Genomic DNA, 26,607 nt, shown 5'->3' with positions numbered 1-26,607 from the left:
GTCCGCAGCACTGACATCCTCAGCGCCATGGTCCCGCTCGGCTCCACCCACCCCGCACTCCACCCCCGCACACATTACCCCGCAGGATGGGGGCACATGTCAGGATGGTGGCTGCACCACGATGGGGGCACATACCAGCACTGGGCCACATCACAGCATCAGCATATTTTTACTTAACTTTACACTGTTCATTGCCTTCTTTCATTACAAGCCATGGACATCATTAAACATTAGACTCATCTATTAAAACTGTTCCTTCTGTTGTTTGTCATTTTAAACCAATAAACAATTATAAGAATAATAAATTAAACCTAACCCATCCAGTCCTTTCAATACCTTATTATTCAATCTGCTAACCTACATACACATTCTAGACTACCCGATACGTTAGAATCGGCCACCTTCTAGTATACATGTAACTGTATTGCCTGCACAGAAAACAGACCATTATTCCAATATGGCACCTATGAGCAGGTTTTGAAAAAAATAAGGTCTCAGTTAAAACATTAACCATTTAATTAACACACTGGCTTAATCCGTAAATTCAAATTGACTTCTAATGACATAAAAGTTCTCATACTTTGTTATTTCACAGACATATCCATCCGCTATGATACCACTGTTCCCCACACTCATTACAAATGGCAAATGTCATCATTTCTTCGTCTGGGTTTGCGGAACGTACCCAGCCTGGGAGAAAGAGTGTCCCTCGGGAAATCATGGTTACTGTGCAATTAAACCTTTCACATTTCCTACATTTAATTTTCCTAGTCTGGACTCCATCAGTGCGCTGGGGAAGCTGATGCTCCTGGACACCAGCCTGAGTATAACTAGCTCGCAGGTCTCGGAGTTCCTCACTTGCCATCTCCAGAGCAGTCATTCCAGCAAATGTTTTGGGGTTTAGAGTTCCAGAATAAATGAGTGTTTTCAAATGCATATTTTTAGGATTTTTCAGATTGGATATTTTACTACGAACGCAGCTTCTATATTTCTTTTCATTCCCAGCATACAAAATGTAGATGCTTTCCTCAAGCTCCTTTGCATACTCCTGGACTTTCTCATGGCACTGTGAAGGATGAGCTAAGGCTTGATACAATAGATCTCTGCACTTCTTTCTCAAGTCCTCTACACTCATTCTCTGCTGATCGTTGGCATCTTGGCTACCTGCACTGTGATGGTCACTGCATACCACTTGTGAACTTGACCTCAGATTTTGCTCTAGTTCTTGGGTCTCAGTAAAGGAATGACTACTTGTACTCTCAAGACCCGTCATGTTTTGTGTCCTGTCTTGAGTTTGCGTCACAGTTGTTTTGTCATTCCTCTCTAGTTCACCAGTAAACTTCTCCTGAACTGTGCTGGTATGAAAACAGCTGTCTTTGTACAAGAGTTTCCATTTGGAGAGTAAGCACTTTGCTTTCTTTTTCAGTGCTCCTGGTGGACAGCTTTTAAGTACTCTGTACACAACTCTGACGACATCAGTCTGCTGTAGGTTTGCACAATTGACTTTCGCTTCTTCAAAGTAAGAGAGATGGGATTCAATTTCTTCATACATCCTGCTATGTAAGAGACTCTCCACTTGTAAAGCTCTGAAGGTCAGATCCTCAATACTCTCCGAGTTTAACATTCCTACACTTGATAGACAGAAAAAAAGAGTAATCACTTAACAGTTGAAGAATTAGCCTGAAGAGACCAAATATTACTGAATAAGCTTCAGGCAAAAAATACTAGCTGCTCCATCACTGGATTCCTACTGCGTGAATTCATGGACGGCATGAATCAGAGCCTGGCTGCATTATTGCTGGAGCGTTTCAAGGAAAACTTAGCTTGAAGTGTCAGCCAGGGACCATAGGGAGAGAGAGAGGTGACTAGTCTGGTGTGATCACCGGCCGCTCCAGGTGCTGGGAGATATATGAACATCCAGAGACCTGTAGACAAGTATAGGGATATGGGCAGCAGTTACAAAATACTCATATCTACCCCTACAGGGGCTCCCCAAACTATGGTTTCTCAGAACCACAGAGAAAAACATATCTAGCTGCAGCTGCACGTCCAGGCTCTTTTTCATACTGCCCATGATTTGGGCAGTATGAATCAAGTGACAGGTTCTATTTAAATATATTTACTCTTTAGCTGTACACTAATTACATTCGTACCAGAGTTGAAGTCATAGTAAAAATGACCATAGATATAGTGGTATTAAATCCCATAGGATAACTTGAAGTAAGCCAAAATTCAAACGGCCATATTTCATGGTCCACATACAATGCCACAACTGACCACTGGTCTCTCAACTAGAACTTACAGTGTAATGTGAATCTATGAGGTTATAAGTTTATATCAGGAGACCTCTGGTCTGTTCAGGCATTGTAGTCCATAAACGGACTGTGAAATATGCCATTCTGAATTTGGCGTAAATCTAAGCATATTTCTTGGACACACCAAGTATGTATTGTTCTTTTAAGAGACCAGCTGAATAATAAGTCTTATTGGCAATGCTTCATGAGAGAAAGGTATTAGTTTCTTTCGTTTTGCAAGAGAGTTATCTACAATAAGAGTAGCTATCATATAAATCAATGTTTGACCTTCTAAAGCAGGGGGTGCACAACATTTTTTGGTGGAAGGGCCACATCGTCATACTGAACCAATCCCAAAGGCTGCAAAAATTTGAATGGGTTACTTACATGAATACATCACCAGAACCATCATCAGTACATTAATACATCATCAATAGCAAGTTTTGAGTATTTGAGAAGGATTTGGAGAGTTTCTGCTCCATAAAAATTCAGTGTGAACATGCACTAACTTGAACTGAATTTTTCGAGCAGAAACTCATCCTCCTTAATATCAAATCTCTAAATTTTGTGATTTTTAAGTTTTAATATAGCTATGAAGCACATTATGGAAAACTACACGTGTACAAGATCAGAACCACCATCAGTACATGTATGAGTTTCCAGAACCACCATTTCAAGAATGCAGTGCCAACATCATTGACCGTACATAAATATCACCCAAGCTGCACCTCACTGTGCTTCCTGCACAAAATATCCCCCTCTGACTGCCCCTCTCCATAATATCCCCCCAGACTACCCCTTTCCATAAAGTTCTGATATAGAAGGGTTAAATAGTTTCTCTATTTCTTTATTAAAGATATTTTATTTCATTAGTAAGTAGTTCATAGTCATAGAGCCTTCAGAATAAGAGACAAGATCAAGGATTGTTATTGTCTCTAAATGTTCTTCTTATCTTCTTCTTATCTCATATGCATGACTCTACATTTTTGTTTTGCTAAAACTTAAAGGTCATATGAGCAACTTGTAAAGTCCAGCTAGAAGCTTTTTTTTTTTGCAATATCACATTGATCTGTAAATGGTATAAATAAACTGTAGTTTGGTTAAATAAACAGAAAAATTGATCATGCCCACATGGATGCAGGTCTTTTTCTCCGAGCGCTCGATCTTGATTAGGTCTGAAGAGGCCTAATTCAGAGGACCTCACTGGTGATCCCATAAGCTGACTTGTGACAAAACAGAACAGCTACAACAGTTCCCAACACACTACCCCTACTGTAATGTCCTCAACACAATGCTATTCTTTACAATGTCCCTCTCTATAATATCACTCCACATTACTCCTCTCCATAATATCCCTCCACACTACCCCTCTCCATAATATGCCCCCACACATTTCCCCTCTATATTATCTCCCCCCCACACTGCCTTTCTCCATAATATCTTCCCACACAATGCCCCTTACCATAATATCTCCCCCGACACAGCCCCTATCTATAATGTTGCCTCACACTGTATCTCTCAATAATGTCCCCTTCACACTGCCCTTCCACAAAGTAGCCTGCCACACTGCGTTTTTGCATAATATTTCCCCACACTGCCTCTCTGCTTAAAGTCCCCCCATTCCATGCTATACAATGCCTCCTTTCACAATCCCCGCTAATTGCCCCCTAATGTCCTACATAGCACCATAATATCCTGTAAAAGTCCATAATGTCCCCCATATCTCCACATTATCCCCAGTTGTTGCATAATTAGTGATGGGCGGACCCAGACTCTAAAAGTCCGGTTCCACGCAGTTTCAAAAGAACCTGAGTACTGACACTGGAGATCTCAGGGAACTCCGGGTAACAATCTGAATCCGACAAATCAGGTAATAAAAAAATAAATAACTGAAAAAGAAGAAAAAGGGAAAGCAGGCACGCTATACTTACTTGCTGCTTATTATCCTTCATACATATTCACTGCTTCCCCTGCCCACTGGCAGTACCCGTGTCTCCGATTGGTTGCAGAAATAAATGTTCCAGGCGGCACACAATCCAACGAGCACATGTCCAAGGAAGGCATCCACAGTATAAAAACTTAAATAAAGGACAAGCACTCCTAATCCTCTGAACTCTAAAGGATTTATTCCATATAAGCAAAATACAGGCGTAAATTACGCGTTTCGGCTATTAGTGAGCCTTTTTCACATCTATAGATCAAGTGAATACACACACATATACAGTAATGTATATATATATATATCTATATATATAATTGCCTTATTCTGTCTGTCTGTCTGTCTGTCTGTCTGTCTGTCTGTCATGCTCCAAAATTGTGTCCTTACGGTGACACAAAGCTGATTGGCCGCTGGGCTCGCCATGGCCCCGCCCCCCACACGGATTGGCCTCTCGCCCCGGCTCTCTGCAGGCCCCGCCCCCCTCACGCAATGCACGCTCGCTCTGGCCCAACTGACACGGAGCTCTGACTCCTAGGTGAGTACACACACACATCACATCACACTCACTCTCACACACACCTCACACATCACATCCACACACTCACAACATCCTGGGATATCGCTTGCTTCTACACCGGCTCCGTCAGGATCCCAGCTGCACCAGACATAACCTTGCGATGCTGGGATCTTGACGGAGCCCGTGAACGCTGGTAACCATTATACACATCGGGTAACTAAGGTCCCTTGGTTACCCGATGTGTATCATAGTTACCAGTGTACACCGGCTCCGTCAGGATCCCAGCAGAGCCACACATAACCTTGCGATGCTGGGATCTTGACGGAGGCCGTGAACGCTGGTAACCATTATACACATCGGGTAACTAAGGTCCCTTGGTTACCCGATGTGTATCATAGTTACCAGTGTACACCGGCTCCGTCAGGATCCCAGCAGCGCCACACATAACCTTGCGATGCTGGGATCTTGACGGAGGCCGTGAACGCTGGTAACCATTATACACATCGGGTAACTAAGGTCCCTTGGTTACCCGATGTGTATCATAGTTACCAGTGTACACCGGCTCCGTCAGGATCCCAGCAGCGCCACACATAACCTTGCGATGCTGGGATCTTGACGGAGGCCGTGAACGCTGGTAACCATTATACACATCGGGTAACTAAGGTCCCTTGGTTACCCGATGTGTATCATAGTTACCAGTGTACACCGGCTCCCGGTACACATGTGCAGGGAGCCGGCATTATACTCCTCTCCCCCCAGGACTACTCCTCCTATTACAGTCCTCCTATTATACTCATCTATGAGTATAATAGGAGAACTATTATAGCATGGGGGATGGAGCACAATGGGGGGTGCGCAGCATGGGGGATGGAGCACGATGGGGGGTGCGCAGCATGGGGGATGTAGCACGATGGGGTGCGCAGCATGGGGGATGTAGCACGATGGGGAGTGCGCAGCATGGGGGATGTAGCACGATGGGGAGTGCGCAGCATGGGGGATGTAGCACGATGGGTGGTGCGCAGCATGGGGGATGGAGCACGATGGGGGGTGCGCAGCATGGGGGATGTAGCACGATGGGGGGTGCGCAGCATGGGGGATGTAGCACGATGGGGAGTGCGCAGCATGGGGGATGTAGCACGATGGGGAGTGCGCAGCATGGGGGATGTAGCACGATGGGGAGTGTGCAGCATGGGGGATGTAGCACGATGGGGAGTGCGCAGCATGGGGGATGGAGCACGATGGGGAGTGTGCAGCATGGGGGATGGAGCACGATGGGGAGGTGCGCAGCATGGGGGATGTAGCACGATGGGGGGTGCGCAGCATGGGGGATGTAGCACGATGGGGAGTGCGCAGCATGGGGGATGTAGCACGATGGGGGATGTAGCACGATGGGGGATGTAGCACGATGGGGGGTGCGCAGCATGGGGGATGTAGCACGATGGGGAGTGCGCAGCATGGGGGATGTAGTACGATGGGGAGTGCGCAGCATGGGGGATGTAGCACGATGGGGAGTGCGCTGCATGGGGGATGTAGCACGATGGGGAGTGCGCAGCATGGCGGATGTAGCACGATGGGGAGTGCGCAGCATGGCGGATGGAGCACGATGGCGGGGTGCGCAGCATGGGGGATGTAGCACGATGGGGAGTGCGCAGCATGGGGGATGTAGCATGATGGGGGATGTAGCAAGATGAGGGATGTAGCACGATGGGGGGTGCACAGCATGGGGGATGTAGCACGATGGGGAGTGCGCAGCATGGGGGATGTAGCACGATGGGGAGTGCGCAGCATGGGGGATGTAGCACGATGGGGGGTGTGCAGCATGGGGGATGTAGCACGATGGGGGTTGCGCAGCATGTGGGATGGAGCATGATGGGGAGTGCGCAGCATGGAGGATTGAGCACGATGGGGAGTGCGCAGCATGGAGGATGGAGCACGATGGGGAGTGCGCAGCATGGGGGATGGAGCACGATGGGGGTGTGCAGCATGGGGGATGGAGCACGATGGGGAATGCGCAGCATGGGGGATGGAGCACGATGGGGAATGCGCAGCATAGGGGATGGGGCATGATGGGGGGTGTGCAGCATGGGGGATGGAGCACGATGGGAGGTGCACACCTCCCCCCAACACACACACACACACACAGAGGGAACCACAAACACCGCCATACACAGACACCCACACACACAGACAACGCTGCACACACACAACACCCAACACACAAACACCGCGGCATACATAAATATACGCACATACCACACAACACACACATTGCACAAAACATACCTCCCCCAAAACACACCACACCCACACAAACCGCGCAACACACACACACACACACAACGCGTCAGACACACAGCGCTCCACAAACAACGCAACACACATACAACACCGCTCTCACCCCCCGCCACACCCAGACAACACCCAGAACATGTACAGCACCCTACACAAACACTTGGTAACTACACACAACAACATATATATATATATATATATATATATATATATATATATATATATATCTATAACAAAAATCATACATGAACTACACAATACGTAAATTCTAGAATACCCGATGCGTAGAATCGGGCCACCTTCTAGTATATGTGTATATATATATATATTTAAATAAATACATATATATCTACATATATACACACACACACACACACACACACACACACACACCACTAATGGATCACTTCATTTGTTGTTGAACCACCCATCTAATCTGGATATTAAATTCATTAATTAGATTGTAATTAATTCATTTAATATGCAGATTTGATGGATGGCTCAGCCACAAATGTGTGTGTATGTATTTGTGTCTATTCACTTGAGCTGATTGTTTGCAGTCAGACAGCGCTCCCAGCCTGAGTGGCATCATGTCTGACTACTTTCAATCAGAGGCGCTGTGTGTGCGTCTATATTGGTGCAAAATAAAAAACATTCACGTATGGTCCCCTCATATTTTGTTACCCAGCAGAGATAAAGCATACGGCTACAGGCTGCAGCCCCCAACCATGTGCTTATCTTCACTGTGTATCAAGATAGGAGGAACTGAAATTTTGATACCCAGCCATGATAAAGCCAACAGCTGGGGGCTGGCATTCTCAGGGTGGGGAGATCCATGCTTATTGGGCCCTTCCAGCCTAGAAATAACAGCCTGCAGCCTCTCAGGATTGTCTCATCCATTAGATGAGACAATCCCGAAACTTTATCCGGCTCATCCAAATTGCCCTGGTGCAGTGGCAATCGTGGTAATAAGGAGTTAATAATGACTTACAGCTGCCATTAAGTCCTATATTAGTAATTGGAAGTGTGTTTATGCATAAAGATATGTCACTCAGTGTACTGGGGCACAAATTATTTACAGCAGTGCTCCCAGTATACCGAGAAGTTATGGAATTGCTTGCCTCCATCGCTCAAGTGACTTGGAAAGAGTTGATACGCCGCAAAGTGAACTTCACTTTCTACAGTATGTGTTGACGCACTTTAAGTCATTTGGTTACACAGTAATTTAATGCTATTTAACTGCAGATTAACCCTGTATCTGCAAGTAAATAGCAATTTTTATGATGTCACATTAGAGCATTGCATTTTGACCAGAGAAGGACAAAATCATCTATAGTCTGTTTCTGGGTTGCTTGCCTCTCATCAGAGCATCCTAACCAATTGTAAATTTAAGGGGTGGGTCACTTGCTAGCCAGATCTCCAAAATGCTCTAAACTGTTGTGAGCTGACATAAGTAATCATACATACATTGGTTGCCACTACCCTGCACTTGAAGGCCCATGCTTGCAATGTATAAGCGCTGAAACAGTGGATGACAGCAGTGGCTGTGCCCATAATACTGAAGATAGTGGCTATCACATAGATAACAACAATAGGTAACAACATGACTGCTTCCCGAGCTCAATACAGGCAGCAGAATTTCCCCTATTTTTGCATGAATCGGACGGGGAATATTCATGATTGCTTATGTTAGGCACAATAGTTTAGTGCATCTTAGAAATTTGTTTAGAAAGTAGCCGACCTCTTTAACAGGAAATCTGTCATGTCAAAAAATGCTATTCACCTGCAGATCTGGGGCTACTCTTCAGGTTAAGGCGTGGGAACCCTTGGATTACGTTGGATGCGGAAACTTTCATTTCTAATAAATTGGTGAATGAGGGTGTCTTTTGTTTTCATTTCTTTCAGGTTTCCATTGTGGACCTCGTCAGATTCTGTGAACTACTTCGGACCTGCATGGCTGTTTTTTTTTATATAAATTGGTCAATTAGGGAGAGAGTTCTAGAATGATGTTTTAAAATAAAATATTTTTTTGTGCTTTTTTTCTTTTTACACTTACTTAGTAAGTTAGTAATAGAGGTGTCTTAGGGTACTTTCACACTTGCGTTTTTGTCCTTCCGTTACAATCCTCCCTTTTGGAAAACAGCGGAATCCGTTAACGGATTCCGCTGTTTCCCATAGACTTGTATGGGTGACGGATTGTACCAAAAGGACCTGCGTTGCTTCCGCTCGGCGACTCTCCGTTGCTTCCGCCCAGCGGGAGGAACGCAGCTTGTAACGTTGTTTTCAGCAGCGGAATCCTCTGGATTTCACTGCGCATGCTCTTTTGTTTTTATTTTTTTTTAAATCACAAACTTTATTTTGGCTTGCGGTGGCCGAACGTTCAGCTGAGCGCTCGGCCATCGACAAGTGACAGCACTCAGCTGAGCGCCCACCCGTCGGCATGCCCGGGCGCCGGCAAGTGACAGCGCTCAGCTGATCACCCGCGGGCATGCCCGGGCGCCGGCAAGTGACAGCGCTCAGCTGATCACCCGCGGGCATGCCCGGGCGCCGGCAAGTGACAGCGCTCAGCTGAGCGCCCGCCCGCCGGCTGCAGGGAGCGATCAGCTGATCACCCGGCGGCCGGCTGCAGGGAGCGATCAGCTGATCACCCGGCGGCCGGCTGCAGGGAGCGATCAGCTGATCACCCGGCGGCCGGCTGCGGGGAGCGATCAGCTGATCACCCGGCGGCCGGCTACTGGGAGCGATCAGCTGATCACCCGGCGGCCGGCTGCAGGGAGCGATCAGCTGATCACCCGGCGGCCAGCTGCGAGGAGCGATCAGGTGATCACCCGGCGGCCGGCTACTGGGAGCGATCAGCTGATCACCCGGCGGCCGGCTGCGGGGAGCGATCAGCTGATCACCCGGCGGCCGGCTGCGGGGAGCGATCAGCTGATCACCCGGCGGCCGGCTGCGGGGAGCGATCAGCTGATCACCCGGCGGCCGGCTACTGGGAGCGATCTGTTGATCATTCACAATAGTCTGCCGCCGGTAAAACTGTAAAAAAAAAAAAAAAAAAATCAAAACGGATTCCGTTGTTTTGCAGCATCCATTGCATCCGTTGTGCCACTATATGCAACACATCCGTTGCATCCGTCACACAACGCAATGCAACGGATGCCGTTCAACGCAAGTGTGAAACTAGCCTTATAGGTGGCTTTCCATTAATAACCCTTAGGCATGATACCAGCTGAAAATTCACAACTGACATCAACCCTATAAACCATTACCCCAATTGCCAATGCTCTAGGGCAATCATGAAGATCCAGGCATAGTACCAGAATTGACGCATCTAATGGATGTGTATTTCCCCTGAAGCCATCAGGGCGCTACAAGGTACTGCATCCCCACCAGCATGCAGGGCCTACCCCCAAGGGACCCAGAAGACCAGTGTCAGTAACACACAAACACTCCAGGTAATCCCAGTTTTCCCCAACAATCCCCCATAGAATGGTACAAGGCTAAGGTTTGACCAATGGATGGCCACCTAAAGGTGGAGCCAGTCCAGTCCACTAGTTGACCAGGTGCGGGGGCAGACTGTGGACAGTCAGACAGTAGGTAGTAGGAGTCTAGCAATGAGAGTGGACGTCAGCAGACGCACTGACTAGGAGTGAACAGTAACCTGGTGCCCAGGAGGTTAGTTGCCGGTGGAGTACTCCCGGAACTACGCACCAACGGGGTACAGGACCCTAGGTCTGGCAGAAGCTCCAGGCAGGCCTGATAAGACCTGCACAGTAAGGGGACCATCAAGGACCTCACTGACCTTGAAGTCCGGGACTCAGAATCAAAGGGAGAACCGGGGACAGGACCAGAGACTCCAACCCCACAGAATTCACGCTACCATCATACGGACTGCAGTGGAAGACCACCAGACGGGGACCCCAGCTGCTCTACACCACGGGGACCCACCAACCAGAGACAGGTGCAGGGGAATAAGGCATCAGATTACTAAACTGGCACAGGGACTAAGGGGACCTGAAGGTGAAACCAGCCGGCCTTGGGTGACCAGTTACCACCAGAAAGTAAGAACCAGTTGCACTGAATCCTTTGTGTGGATTACCTTCTTCCGACACCCGTTACATCACCTACCCTCTGGGGCCCGGCCCTGCTTGTGGAGGGCCTAACATCCAGGGTGCCATTAACACCAGCCCCAGTAGTGGACATTGTGTAGCGGCGGCTCCATCCACATAGCTGCAACACCGCAAGTGGCGTCATGTGTGAACATTATTCCAATCCCCTGTAAATATTCCCCTTTTCAAAAAGGACCCAGGGCACGGGACCGGGCAGCGGCCACCAAAGTGACATTCTACAGTTGTACACCACCCGGGACCGAGTACCCCTTAACCCTGGGCGACTGTTATGATTCAGGGATCAAGGAGGATCAAAAAAATGCGGAAACCCAAAAAGTAACCAAAGTGGCTGGAACTTTAACGGACTGCAGACCTAGTCCTGACACACAACTAGAAGTAGCCGTGGGATGAGCCTACGATGACCTAGTAGTCTTGACACAGCTGGAGAACTAAATATTTTTACAGATAGAAATATAAGAAAAGCTAATCTGCCTCGGAGCAATCCCCAAAGATATAGATAGTGTAACGTTCAGTCCAGAGGTGGATCCACGGGACCGTGCACCGGACTCTCCCAGAGAGACAAACCAGGAGCAAGCCCCTATATAGGGACTGTCTGGCGGCCCCCCCAGAGGGCCTAGATGCACAGCAGCCAGGACACAAGTGAGTTCGGGTTTCACGTCCTTCAGATGTCCGTATGGGACTTGAGCAGAACAGATGACTGGAACCGGGTACAAGTGCCGAGTGGCAACAAAAGACAGAGTCCGGGTCCAGCGAGGAGTGCAGGCTGATGTTGCCAGATGGAATCCAGAACCGGCGACGGATACAGGCTGGCGGAAGATGATGGGATCCACAGCTGATAGTCACCGGGGCAACTCCTGGGAAACCGGAAGGCTAGACACACTCAGGCTGGCAGTCGAACACTGTGGGCAGAGACAGGTTTAACCTGGGTACGAAGCACAGAGTGACCTGAACAACTAGCGCAAGAGGCAAGCTACAAGAACACATTGAACTGGCACCGCCCACAAGGAAAAGGAAGTCTTATATACCCTGTACCTGTAATCAACCATATCCTGTTTCAGCGACGCTGGCCCTTTAAGAGGTGAGTGAGCGTGCCTGAGCTCTAGTGCGCATGCACGAAGTCCAAGGGCCGGAGACCAGTGCAGGACGCAGAAGAGGAGGAGATACAAGGGAGCCGGAAGCAGAGTCCCGGACCGCAGCGGGACGCCGGGACCGGCAGGCAGGGAGCACGGAGAATGCACAGGAGGAAGAGCGGGAGCGTAGCCGCGGACAGAGCGCCTGGGGACCAGATCGGTGAGTGACGGGTGGCGTCGGGATCCCAGGAGCGTGACAGATAGCCCCTCACATGTAAAGACTACGGTGATATAGGAAAACACAATACAAAGCCAGAAAACAGATTCAGCAAAGGTGAGGCCCAAACTATCTTTATAGGAAAGGATAGGAAGGAGCATTTTCTGCAGCCGTAAAAACTCTAATAAATACCAGCACGCCTGACATGGAAAAACTCTGAGACCACACTGCCTCTCCCCCACTATATCAGCACTCTGATGTTACTGGGATCCAAAAACACTAATATAGATGAGGGACTGAATTAATACCAAGCATGACAGAACAATACATTGCAGAATCATGGAGCTAAGTATACAGACACTCCCAGCAGGGAATGATCTAATTCCACCAGGAACTCCACACGGGCAAAATAGGAATCAAGCATTAGTATCAAAGCAGAGGGCTGGTTTCAGAATGTCCTTAACACACAGGATATCCATTGAGCAGCGGCAAGTAACAGGAGAAGACTACTCAGTTATATAGCCCAATCTGAAAGACCTGATTGCCAGTCCTCCACACTTCACAGGTGTGTGGCTTTCATTACACAAATCAACTGCACCGCCAGCACTGACCACAAGAGTGAGCCCCAAACTGGAAAATGTATTCGCAAGAGGCGACAGAGCCTTTTCCTGGCGTCACGTGTGAACATTATTCTAATCCAATGTAAATATTCCCCTTTTCAAAAAGAACCCAGGGCACGGGACTGGGCAACAGCCACCAAAGTGACATTCCTCAGTTGTACACCGCTCGGAACCGAGTACCCTGTAACCCTGGGCGATACAGATGCGCCAATTCTGGGATAGCTCTGGGATCCTATTTTTAGGCTGGGAAGGCCCAAATAAACATGGGTCATCACATCCTAATAATACCTGCTTGCAGCTGTCTGCTTTACCTTTGCTGGTTATCAAAAAATGTTGGGAACCCCAAGTTGTTGATTTTTCAACTAAATATTTATTTAGCTAAATAGCTGTACAAGCTATGTAGGTATCTATTTTTGCAAATCTTTAACACATAAAACCATTAATTTCAGTGTCAAGTGATTTTTTTCTGGTATGTATCTGTCAGGTTTCCGGGATTTCCAGTTCTCTTTTGAAAGAGCTTGCCCTCGGTTAACATGGAGTTTACTGTTCTGTTGCCCTACTTCCTGTCCAGCTGCTTAAAAGGCCGCCTCTAAGCCTAGTCCAGTGCCTGAGTATACTGCTTGCTGTGTGCTCCTGCTTTGCTGCTCCTAATTCCTGATTGCCATTTGGATCCTCCTGAAAGACTACCGACACCGACTCTGGACCGTACCCGGTTTCTTCAAGCTGTGCCCGGACTCCGTCTGCCGTCTTTGGTCAGCACTTCTGCCCGGTTCCTTCCGGTTCGTAACCACTCTGGACTATCATCCCGTACGGACACTTCTGGACTTTACCTCTTGCCCCTTGTGTCCCGGCTGCTGCGCATTTAGGCCTTCCGGGGTGATTGCCAGACAGTCCCTGTATAGGGGTTCGCTCTTGGTGGTCTCCCTGGGGGAGTCCGGTGCGTGGCCCCGGGAATTCCCTTCGCTCCGATTCGGGAAGGTATTTCGTGTGTTATTGTTTTACTGTGTTTGTTCCGTTTGTGTACCTATCGTGGTTACATATTATAAACATCTCTGTACCAAGAACTCGTCTCTGGTTGTCATTGCCCTAACGCTATCGAAATCCTCAGAACATACAATAGTATTACAGTATCACACTGATGCCATACATGTGCTGTACATATTTCATCTGTGCTACTGGAAAAAAAATGGATATTTCTCCATGTGAATCATGCAGACACACACGTGGCTCACACAGACACATAAACTATGTGAGGTATGATGACCCCCATTAATTAGTATGTACACTACAGTTCAAACGTTTAGGGTCACTTAGATAGTTCCTGATTTTGGAAAGAAAAGCAAATTTTTTTTTAATGAAGCTAACATTAAATTAAACATAAATACACTCTATACATTGTTAATGTGGTAAATCACTATTCTAGCTTCAAACGTCTGGTTTTTAATGCAATATCTACATAGAGGCCCATTTCCAACAACTACCACTCCAGTGTTCTAATGGTACATTGTGTGTGCTAACTGTGTTAGAAGGCCCTTGTGCAAGTATATTAGCACAGCTGAAAACAGTTTTGCTGATTAGAGAAGCTATAAAACTGACCTTCCTTTGAGCTAGTTGAGAATCTGAAGCATTACATTTGTTGGTTCCATTAAACTCTCAAAATGACCCGAAAAAGAGAACTTTCATGTGAAACTTAACAGTCTATTCTTGTTCTTAGAAATTATGGATATTCCATGCGAGAAATTGCCAAGAAACTGAAGATTTCCTACAAAGGTGTGTTTTACTCCCTTCAGAGGAGAGCACAAACAGGCTCTAACCAGAGTAGAAAGAGAATTGAGAGACCCCACTGCACAACTGAACAACAAGACAAGTACATTAGAGTCTTTACTTTGAGAAATCGACGCCTCACAGGTCCTCAACTGGCAGCTTCATTAAATAGTACCCGCAAAACGCCAGTGTCAACGTCTACAGTGGAGAGGCGACTCCGGGATGCTGGCCTTCAGGGCAGAGTGCCAAAGAAAAGCCATATCTGAGACTGGCTAATTAAAGGAAAATATTAATATGGGCAAAAGAACACAGACATTGGACAGAGGAATATTGGAAAAAAGTGTTATGGACAGACGAATCAAAGTTTGAGGTGTTTGGATAACACAGAAGAACATTTGTGAGACACAGAACAACTGAAAAGATGCTGGAAGAGTGCCTGATGCCATCTGTCAAGCATGGTGGAGGTAATGTGATGGTCTGGGGTTGCTTTGGAGCTGGCAAAGTGGGATATTTGTTCAAGGTAAAAGGGATTTTGATTAAGGAAGGCTATCACTCCATTTTGCAACGCCTTGCCATACCCTGTGGACAGCGCTTGATTGGAGCCAATTTCATCCACAACGGGACAATGACCCAAAGCACACCACCAAATTATGCATGAACTATTTAGGGAAGAAGCAGGGAGCTGGTATTCTATCTGTAATGGAGCGGCCAGCCCAGTCACCAGATCTCAACCCTATTGAGCTGCTGTTGGAGCAGCTTCACCGTATGGTACGCAAAAAGTGCCCATCAAGCCAATCCAACTTGTGGGAGGAGCTTCTGGAAGCATGGGGTGAAATATCTCCAGATTGCCTCATCAAATTAACAGCTAGATGCCAAAGGTCTGCAAAGCTAGAATTGCTGCAAAGGAGCTTTCTGTGATGAAAGCAAAGTTTGAAGGAGAAAAGTATTATTTCAAGTAAAAATCATTATTTCTAACCTCGTCAATGTCTGGTCTATATTGTTTATTTATTATGCAACTCATTTGATAAATAAAAGTATGATTTTTCAGGGAAAAGACAAAATAGTCTGGGTGACCCCAAACGTTTGAACTGTAGTGTATGTGAATGTGTTTCCATAAAAGTGTGAAAACGGACACCACACATATTGAAAACACAGATGTGTGAGGGGGTCCTAATAGCGTTCTAAACTACCAGCTACTGGGAACTTTATTCGTCCCAGAAGGCTCGGGTTTTCAGTCATAGAGGCACGGCTGGAACAGTTTCAGTGAACGCTCAGTATATAGTGGCGGCTGTATCCACAACCCAACACTGAATGAGAACCAGCTCTTTATGGATGCAATGCAGAGCTGGCTGTTAGTCAATGACGGGGTGTGATGACAGCTGCCATTTACTGTACACTGAGCATTGACAAACTGCTCTAGCCATGCCTCTATGACTGAAAGCCCAAGGCTACCAGGAATAAAGCTCATTTCCTCCTGGTAGATGGGCTTTCAGTGTGGCAGACTGACAGCTAGAACACTATTAATCTGCAGATTAACGTAATCTCTTTATTAATAATAATAATAATAAAGTTTATTTATATAGCGCCAGCATATTCCGCAGCACTTTACAATCCGGTGGGGGGTTGTATAGACAAATACAAAACAAAATAGTACATAATTCAACAGCTACAGTAGAAATGAGAGCCCTGCTCGAAAGCTTACAATCTTTGTGGAAGAAGGGGGACACACAAGGTGAAGCACACTTGTAGATCTGGCCGGACATCGATATGCTAGTTTATTGGTTACATATAAAGATGAATGATCTGGTCATTAGACAGTAACCTTTTGGGTGCCCTTACGTGCTATTGGGTGTATGTAGGATGTGAGGACAGAAATAGGAGAGAGAAGGGTACAAGAAGCATTTAGAAGGTGGGACGGGGGAGAGTTAGGTTAGTAAGTTATTATGATAAGCTTGTCTGAAGAGATGTGTTTTTAATGTACGCTTAAAAACTTGGGGGTGGATATTAGTCGCATTCTTTGGGGTAGTGCATTCCAGAAAACTGGCGCGGCACGAGAAAAGTCTTGGAGACGGAGGTGTGAGGTTCATATTATGGAGGATGTTAGTCTAAGATCATTTCCGGAATGAAGGGGGCGGGTAGGATGATAGACAGAGATGAGGGATGAGATATATGGTGGTGCAGAGCTGTGGAGAGCTTTGTGGATGAGGGATAGGAGTTTGTATTGTATTCTGTAGCGGATAGGTAGCCAGTGTAGTTACTGGCACAAGGTAGAGGCATCGGTAAAGCGGCTGGACAGGAATATGACCCTGGCTGCTGCAATCAAGATGGATTGGGCGGGGAGAGTTTGGTCCGAGGGAGACCAATCAATAAAGAGTTGCAGTAATCCAGGCGGGAATGAATAAGAGCGACAGTAAGGGTTTTTGCAGTTTCGAAAGTAAGAAATGGTCGGATTCTGGAGATGTTTTTGAGATGTAGGTGACATATGCGAGTGAGTGATTGTATATGGGGAATGAAGGAGAGTTCTGAGTCAAATATGACCCCAAGACAGCGAGCATGCTGCTTGGGAGTACTGATTTAATCATTGAAGGTAATTGAGATGTCGGGTGTAGGTTGAGTGGTAGAGGGAGGAAACACAAGAAACTCAGTTTTGGAGAGATTCAGATTCAGATAGAGGGAGGACATGCTTTGAGAGACAGCAGACAGACAATCCCTGGTATTTAATCTCTTTAGGTTAATAGCATTTTTTGACATGACAGGTTCTGGTGACAGGACAAATTAATGTACGTCCACACTACTGTATCACTCAGAAGAGCGTAATGCAAAAAAAAAAAAACAACAGATTGCACATGGATCCATGTTATTCAATGAGGCAGTGCAGATCTCAATTTTTTTTTCCAGCTGTATTCGGCCTGAAGAAAAAAATTACAGCATACTGTGAGTGGATGTATCAATTGGACGAGAACCACCAATTCAAGTCTATGGGGGTGAGAAATAAATCAGATGCCCCCCCCCCCCACACACACACTTATGTGGCCTCCTCTCCCCATATAGCTCCCATCTTATGTGGCCTCCTCTCCCCATATAGCTCCCATCTTATGTGGCCTCCTCTCCCCATATAGCTCCCATCTATGCAGCCTCCTCTCCCCATATAGCTTTTATCTTATGTGGCCTCTTCCCATATAGCTCCCATCTTATGTGGCCTCCTCTCCCCAAATAGCTCCCATCTTATGTGGCCCCTCTCCCCATATAGTTTCCATCTTTATGCGGCCCCTCTCCCTGCATTTTCGGCTCACTGAGCGCTTACCTGCCCCAAGCACCGGCGGCCTCTCCTTTGTCTTCCTCCGCGGCACTCTCTAAGTACTATGACGCTAAGAGACGGCAGCAGGACGAGCTACCTCCTCACAATGCCGTGACCCCTCTGCAACGTCAGCGCGTCACTGCATGCCGGGTCAGGGAGCAGACAGGCTCCAGTGAACCCGGAAGTGCGGTGCATACGGAGGTATGGGTGTTCATTTGTGCTAGTGTCTTAAAGACACTAACACAAGTTAATACATGGAACCAGATCGCCAGAGCCGTTTTTTGCCGGTTCGGGGAACCGGCTGCTATTTTAACAACCGGTTCACCCGAACCAGACAGAACCAGCTGAATCCCACCCCTGCGCCTGCTCACCCCTAGTAGTCAAGGGTCACAATGCATAATGGCAGCATTCATCACAAAATCTTATCCAGTCAGATTGTTTTCAGCTATCAGTCACCCCAAACTTAATTCCCATACAGATACACAGATGTTACATGACAATATCAATAATCCTGAGCTTTATCATAACTCAGGCCTATACATAGTCAAGGGTCTCATGCAGCCCGTGGAACCTGACGATGCAAACACCCATCCTCCTATATTTAAATATATTCCCGACTTTCAAATACGAATACATTTGAACACTGTGGTGCAGGGACTGGGGCAGAGGAGCTCAGAGCAGAGGAGCACCTGTCATCCTCGGCCCTAAAGCACAGCAGCATGATGACATCACCATGCTACTAACTTCAGCACACTGCTGCTTGTGCCGCAGAAGATGTGACTGGTAAACACTACAGGAGGAGCTGAAGATAAAATGTGTTTCAGGAATAGTGTTAATTTTTAAGGGACAATATGGAGCTGTGGGAGAGATTGTGGGGCAGTGGGGGATATTATAGTGCTGTGGGGGACATTGTGGGGGCAGTGGGGCACAATATTATTATTATTTATTATTATAGTGCCATTTATTCCAGAACGCTTTACATGTGAAAGAGGTATACAAAATAGGGACAAGTACAATAATCATAAAGAATACAAGGCACAGACCGGTACAGGAGGACGGAGATCCCTGCCTGCGAGGGCTCACAGTCTACAAGGGATAGGTGAGGATACAGTAGGTGAGGGTGGAGCCGGTTGTGCAGCGCTGTAATATGAATATGCAATATGAAGCAGTGGAATATATTATGGCTCTATGGAAGACATTGTGGAGCAGTGGGGGACATTATGGAGCAATGGGGGACATTGTGGAGCCGTGGGGGACATTGTGGAGTAGTGGGGGTCATTGTGGAGTAACGGAGACATTGTGGAGCAGCGGGGGGACATTGTGGAGTAACGGGGGATATTGTGGAGCAGTGAGAGACATTGTGAAGCAGGGGAGGATGTTGTGGCATTATGGGAGATATTATGGACCTTTGCATGATATTATGAAGCTTTGTGGGACATTATGAATTGAGGATATTATGGAGCTATAGACACATTATAAGGCAATGAAGAACATTATGGGGCAATTAGGAGGGCAGATTGTGAAAAGGGTCATAGTATAAGATAAAATGGGGAGACTTTAAGCAGAGAGGCAAATATGTAAGGCAAATGTGGGGGAATATTGTGGAAAAGGGCAGTGTTGGGGGATACTTTGTAGAAGGGCAGTGTGAGGGGATATTTTGGAGAGGGTCAGTGTAAGGGGGCATGATAGAGGTGCAGTTTGTGTGGGGGGCATTATTCAGAACGGCAGTGTGAGGCAAACATAAAAAGGGTTTGTTGGGGGGATATTATGGAGAGGGGCATTGTGTGTGGAATAATACAGAGAGGGGTAGTATGGGGGATATTGTGTGCAGGAAGCACAGTGAGCTGCAGCATGGGAGATATTTATATACTGTCAGTGGTTCTGGTGCCGCATACTTGTGCTTATGGTAGTTCTGATCTTGTACACTTGTAGCAATCCAAACAAGTACTTCATACCTATGATACAACTTGACCCTCAACTGGTGAGGTGGGGTTTGCAACACCCCAGGGAAATTTTGTTCAGCTGGCATTCATTGGAAAATGCTGGTATGAATCATCAATGTAAACATTTGAGATTTCTAAACACTGGGGTATAAGAAGCCCCACATCACCAGTTGCGTGACAAAAATCCCACCTCACCCGTTGAGGGTTAAAATCCTCAAAATTTTGAGATTTGAGATTATAAGGAAGATTGGTGATCTGCAAATACTTTAATTTAGGAAACCAGGCATTTCAGGTCTAAAATAGACATTTCAGTTTGTATTTCCATCTTGCTATTCAGAGTGACATTTATGTTGTATTAATTTACTATATATCATAACAAGATTTTTAGTTTTTATCACATATTTTTTACATTAGTTCCATATATTATTATAGTGCAATGCACATTCACAGGTGCCACAAATTTCAACCTGTCAGCTCCAGAAATTGTAATAGATTTGGCATACCCCAAATATCTGCGTTAGAAAGGCTTACCAGCAGAGGGCAGTATTTCATAAGAAATGGTTTGCTGGCTCAGTCCAACTGAAGCTCATGGATGTAGGGTAATCATTTATGTACAATCCAGACGCAGAAACCTAAAATTGAACCTACCTGGAGAGAGGATGTTAGGCCTAAGACACACGGCATGAAAATCGGACCGAGTGGAGTGCAATAAAACATCGCATTCCACTAGGACCAATATTAGCCTATGTGCCAGCACCCATGAGCGATTATTTTCTCGGTCCCAATCGGACCTAGAAAACAGTCGCAGCGTACTCCGATTGTGATACGAGTCTCTTTCTCTCGCACCCATTCAAGTCTATGGGGCGAGAGAAAGATCACACTGCACTGCAGTACACCGGTGTACCACGAGTGCAGGGCGAGAATGTCAATAGCCGGCTACGGAGGAGAGAGGGAGATAAATCCCTCCCTCCCTCCCCTCCTCAGCGCTGGCCTTCCCCTCCTCAGAGCCAGCCCTGAGGAGGTGTTTTTACACCCCATCTGAGCATGCTCAGTTTAAAAAAAAACGGAATCTATAGTCGGATTCCGTCATTTGACTGGTTACGACGTATCCTGCGCCCATAGGCGCCATAGGTTTGGGGATTCTACCAAACGACAGACGGTGACGGATCCGTCGCTGTTCGTTTTTTCGAACTAGACAAAAAATGTTACTTTGTCTGTTGTCTCCGTCCGCCGGACAAACAATTTTTCAAACGACGGATGAATCGTGAGGCCATCCGTCGCAATCTGTCGCTAATACAAGTCTATGAGAAAAAAATGGATCCAGCGGCATCAGTCGGCACATCCGTTTTTTTCAAAATTCAACAGATTGTCACTGATGGCAAAAAACTGATGTGTGAAAGGGGCCTAAAGGCGATATCGCTAGCGTGTGTTCCCGCCCCCATCGTTTGTGCGTCAGGGGCAAATCGCTGCCCGTGGCACACAAAATCGCGCGGACCCGTCACACTGCTTACCTGCCTACTGACGTCGTTGTGACCGGCAAACCGCATCCTTTCTAAGGGGGTGGTTCGTTCGACGTCACAGCGACGTCACTAAGCGGCCGCCAAATCGAAGTGGAGGGGCGGAGATGAGCGGAACGTAACATCCCGCCCACCTCCTTCCTTCCTCATTACGGGCGGCCGCAGGTAAGGTGAAGTTCCTCGTTCCTGCGGTGTCACACATAGCGATGTGTGCTGCCGCAGGAACGATGAACAACATCGTACCTGCAGCAGCAACGATAATTGGGAATAGGGGGGCTTGTCACCGATTAGTGATTTTGAACAATTTTTCGACGATTCAAAATAGCTCATAGGTGTCACACGCAACGACATCGCTAACGCGGCCGGATGTGCGTCACATACTCCGTGACCCCAATGACATAGCTTTAGCGATATCGTAGCGTGTAAAGCGGCCTTTAGGCTATGTTCACACATCAGGTTTTTGGCATCAGGCACAATCCGGCGTGTGCCTGATGCAACGGATCCGTCGCAGATTGTGTAAAAACGGATGCGACGGATCCAGCAAAAAACGGATCTGTTTTTTGTTGTTTTTTGTTTGTTTTTTCATGCCGAGAGACAGAGAGATAGGGAGAGCCCATCATCACCGCACAGATCCCGGCACTACCGCCCCCGTCATCACGGCACACACACGGGCACTACTGCCCCCATCATCCCCGCACAGATCCCGGCACTACCGCCCCCATCATCACGGCACACACCCAGGCACTACCGCCCCCATCATCCCTGCACAGATCCCGGCACTACCGCCCCCATCATCACTGCACACACGGGCACTACCGCCCCCATCATCCCCGTACATACACCGGCACTACCTCTCCCATTATCACCGCACACACCCAGGCACTATCGTACACACGCAAGCACTACAACCCCTATCATCACCGCACACACACCGGCATTATCTGAGTGATGAGTGATGTCCCCCGCTGATAGCACGACTCACTTCAGTTGTTGCGCAGAGCTCACTGGAGCAGCAGTGTATTTCTGCCGCTCCTGTCAGCTTCCGATGTAGCAGAGCTGAAAGCGTCGTGGGACCTCGAGTGGATTACGTCGGACCTGGAGGGGTATTTGGGGGTTAATAAAGTGGTGAATGAGGGTGTTTTTGGTCTTTTATTTCAAATAAAGGATTTTTTGGTGTTTGTGTTTACTTACTTTCACTATAGATTAATCATTGCGGGTGTCTCATAGACGCCTGCTATGATTAACCTAGGACTTAGTGGCAGCTATCGGCTGCTGCCATTAACTCCTTATTACCTCGATTGCCACCGCACCAGGGCAATTCGGGATGAGCTGGGTAGAGTCCCGGGTGTTATGATCCGGAACCATGGAAGACCACCACAAATCATTGGCAAAAGGTGACAAGAGCATTGGCAACTACTAGAAGTAGCCGAGGGGTGAACTAACATCCTGTGCACCGCGAACCCAGCCGGAGAACTAACTATCCTAAAGTTAGGAAAGATGAATAACTCTCTGCCTCAGAAAATAGACAAGAATAGCAAGCCCCCCACATTCAAAGACTGCAATGATATAGGAAAAACACAATACACAGGTAGATGACAGGATTAGCAAAAGGTGAGGCCCCCACTGACTAAAATAGGTAAGGACAGGAAAGGGACTGATGGTGGCCAGAGAAAACCCCTGCAAAATACCAACTTCCTGATAGTACAAAAAGGCCCTCAGATCGCACGATCTGAACTCCGTCCTATGCCAGGTGCCCTTGTCATACCAATGAACAGAAAACAAGAATTATAACAAATTCAACAAGCCACAAACACATGGACCCAAAGGAGCTATACTCCACACAGAACTGCAGGGAGTTCCTCAACAATCCACTGAGGGGGAAAATCCCTGGAAGGAAATAAACTAAAACCAACCACAACAAATGAAAAACCCAGATAAGCAAAAGAACCAGACAATAAATAAAGAGCAAGCACTTATCTGGAGTAGATGTGGTGTAGAGCAGGATGAAGCAGGCTGGAGATACAAAGAACAACTGACATCCGGCAACAGCCTGCAATCAGACCAGGACTTAAATATGCAGAGAGTTAGCAAAGGAAACACCCACTGCACAACACACCTGGTCCAAGTCCAAACCATTCCTGGCCACCAGAGGGAGCCTCCCAGCAGCCAAAACATAACTAACATTCACAACACCCGGGACTGTCGCATCTAATGGATGCGGCAATTCTGGGCGGCTGCTGGCTGATATTTTTAGGCTGGGGGGCTCCCCATAATGTGGGGCTCCCCCATCCTGAGAATACCAGCCTTCAGCTGTGTGGCTTTACCTTGGCTGTTATTAACATTGGGGGGACCGCACGTCATTTTTTTAAATTATTTATTTATTTATTGTACTGCACGATATAGACCCGCCCACCGGCGGCTGTGATTGGTTGCAGAGACAGCTGTCACTCAGTGTGGGGGCGTGTCTGACTGCAACCAACCATAGGCGCCGGTGAGCGGGGAAGTAGTGAATACTAGATGGAATAATGAGCGGCCGGCATTTTCAAAAGAGAAGCCGCCAGAGGAGTGTGACAGCTGTGCAGCTCCGCGTCCGTGATCGGTGAGTATAAAGGAGGGAGGGAGAGACTGACCGACACCGATGGACCGACTGACAGAGAGAGAGAGAGAAAGAGACTATTTACACACCGTCTGGGAATGCCCAGAAACAAAAAAACGGAGGCCGACACCGGTTTCCAGCATATGACGGATAACGACGAATCCGGCGCCCATAGGCTTCCATTATAAAAAAAAGCCGTATGACGCCGGATCGGTGGGACGCGATTTTTCTTTGGGAGACAAAAACCATCTAGGTCTGCGTTTTTCCCGGCCGCCGGATCAGACAATTACGCCAGATATGGCAAAAAACGGAGAGAAGGCACGGCCATGCGGCACAATCCGGTGCTAATGAAAGTCTATGGGGAAAAAAACGGATGCGGGGACAGTTGTCGCCGCATCCGGTTTTTTAGAAAAGCGCCGGATTGTGTCGCACAGCAAAAACCTGATGTGTGTACAGTGTACATACCCTTAGCGAGACACACAGGGGTATCACAAGGACACACTGCCTAGGGGTGAAGATCTCTATTGACTTTAATTAGCATGAGTGTGAACAAAACCAAAACACACATTTCATGGAGGAGAAATACTGTTCTGTGAATTTGCCCTTAATTTAGAGTCATAGAGAAGCTGCACATCTGCAGGTCACTGAGTGGAGGGCAAACATTGTCTCCTTAGCAGGCAGTGAAAGAGTTACATGACATTAGGATCGCTGAAGGAAGGGGAGGGGTCCAACGTTACAGGGCCGGGTGTGATCAGTGCTGACAGGGACCGCAGCTGCCTGTACGCATTACCGCTCTGCTGTGCACTATATGGCAGTGATATAAGGAGACGGGGATGGAGGAGATCCCCGGGAGGGTTACTGACCGGCACGGTCCGCCCGGCTTACTCCGCAGCCATGTCTTTACGCACTTACATGCTGGAAGGGCCTCTGCAGCTTGTCTGAGCAGTGGAGGTGTGGCGCCCGTAGTCACCACCCCTCTAATGGGCGAAGCCACACAGCCAGGACGGACACGGGTTAAATATTCTCAGAATGAGAATGGGGCTTCACCTCCCATGGGGGTCACCATAGCTATCACCTTAATTCTCCATGATGGAAACAGAACTCACAGTTAACAAGAAGCTCAGTGAAGGGAGGAATCTTCAATAGCCACAGAACATTGCAGCCTTCTGTCAGAGTAGGAGGGAGCTCCGCAGATGGAGGGCTGGAAGAGAGGGACAGGGCATACACCACACATGGAGGACAGGGAGAGAGTGACAGGTCATACACTACACATGGAGGACAGGGAGAGAGGGACAGGGCATACACTACACATGGAGGACAGGTAGAGAGGGACAGGGCATACACTACACATGGAGGACAGGTAGAGAGTGACAGGTCATACACTACACATGGAGGACAGGTAGAGAGTGACAGGTCTTACACTACACATGGAGGACAGGTAGAGAGGGACAGGTCATACACTACACATGGAGGACAGGTAGAGAGGGACAGGGCATACACCACACATAGAGGACAGGTAGAGAGGGACAGGGCATACACTACACATAGAGGACAGGTAGAGAGGGACAGGGCATACACCACACATGGAGGACAGGTACAGAGGGACAGGGCATACACTACACATGGAGGACAGGTACAGAGGGACAGGGCATACACTACACATAGAGGACAGGTAGAGAGGGACAGGGCATACACCACACATAGAGGACAGGTAGAGAGGGACAGGGCATACACCACACATGGAGGACAGGTAGAGAGTGACAGGTCATACACCACACATGGAGGACAGGTAGAGAGGGACAGCGCATACACTACACATGGAGGACAGGTAGAGAGGGACAGGTCATACACTACACATGGAGGACAGGTAGAGAGGGACAGGGCATACACCACACATGGAGGACAGGTAGAGAGTGACAGGTCATACACCACACATGGAGGACAGGTAGAGAGGGACAGGGCATACACTACACATGGAGGACAGGTAGAGAGGGACAGGGCATACACCACACATGGAGGACAGGTAGAGAGTGACAGGGCATACACTACACATGGAGGACAGGTAGAGAGGGACAGGTCATACACTACACATAGAGGACAGGTAGAGAGGGACAGGGCATACACTACACATAGAGGACAGGTAGAGAGGGACAGGGCATACACTACACATGGAGGACAGGTAGAGAGGGACAGGGCATACACCACACATGGAGGACAGGTAGAGAGGGACAGGGCATACACCACACATGGAGGACAGGTAGAGAGTGACAGGGCATACACCACACATGGAGGACAGGTAGAGAGTGACAGGGCATACACCACACATGGAGGACAGGTAGAGAGGGACAGGGCATACACCACACATGGAGGACAGGTAGAGAGTGACAGGGAATACACCACACATGGAGGACAG

General features: G+C 47.7%; 1 protein-coding gene across 3 annotated transcripts; it reads right to left on the bottom strand.

Annotated features, from left to right (window-relative positions):
• Positions 1-498: 498 nt before the first annotated feature.
• On the bottom strand, positions 499-25,146 carry TCEANC (transcription elongation factor A N-terminal and central domain containing). 3 transcript variants are annotated; one of them, XM_075334286.1, is made up of 2 exons: positions 25,107-25,146; positions 499-1,631 (listed from the first exon to the last, which is right to left on the bottom strand). In XM_075334286.1, exon 2 carries the CDS (start codon positions 1,622-1,624, stop codon positions 590-592), a length of 1,035 nt encoding a protein of 344 aa, XP_075190401.1. In that variant the 5' UTR covers positions 1,625-1,631; positions 25,107-25,146; the 3' UTR covers positions 499-589. The 3 variants fall into 3 exon arrangements, with proteins under 3 accessions (XP_075190401.1, XP_075190402.1, XP_075190403.1); XM_075334287.1 differs by having other exon boundaries at positions 25,058-25,120; XM_075334288.1 differs by lacking the exon at positions 25,107-25,146 and adding an exon at positions 4,226-4,348.
• Between the last annotated feature and the right edge of the window lie 1,461 nt (positions 25,147-26,607).

Source organism: Anomaloglossus baeobatrachus, chromosome 2 (genome assembly GCF_048569485.1).
Source record: "Anomaloglossus baeobatrachus isolate aAnoBae1 chromosome 2, aAnoBae1.hap1, whole genome shotgun sequence".
In the NCBI taxonomy this organism is placed as follows: domain Eukaryota; kingdom Metazoa; phylum Chordata; class Amphibia; order Anura; family Aromobatidae; genus Anomaloglossus; species Anomaloglossus baeobatrachus.
This window is presented reverse-complemented; position numbering and strand designations above follow the sequence as displayed.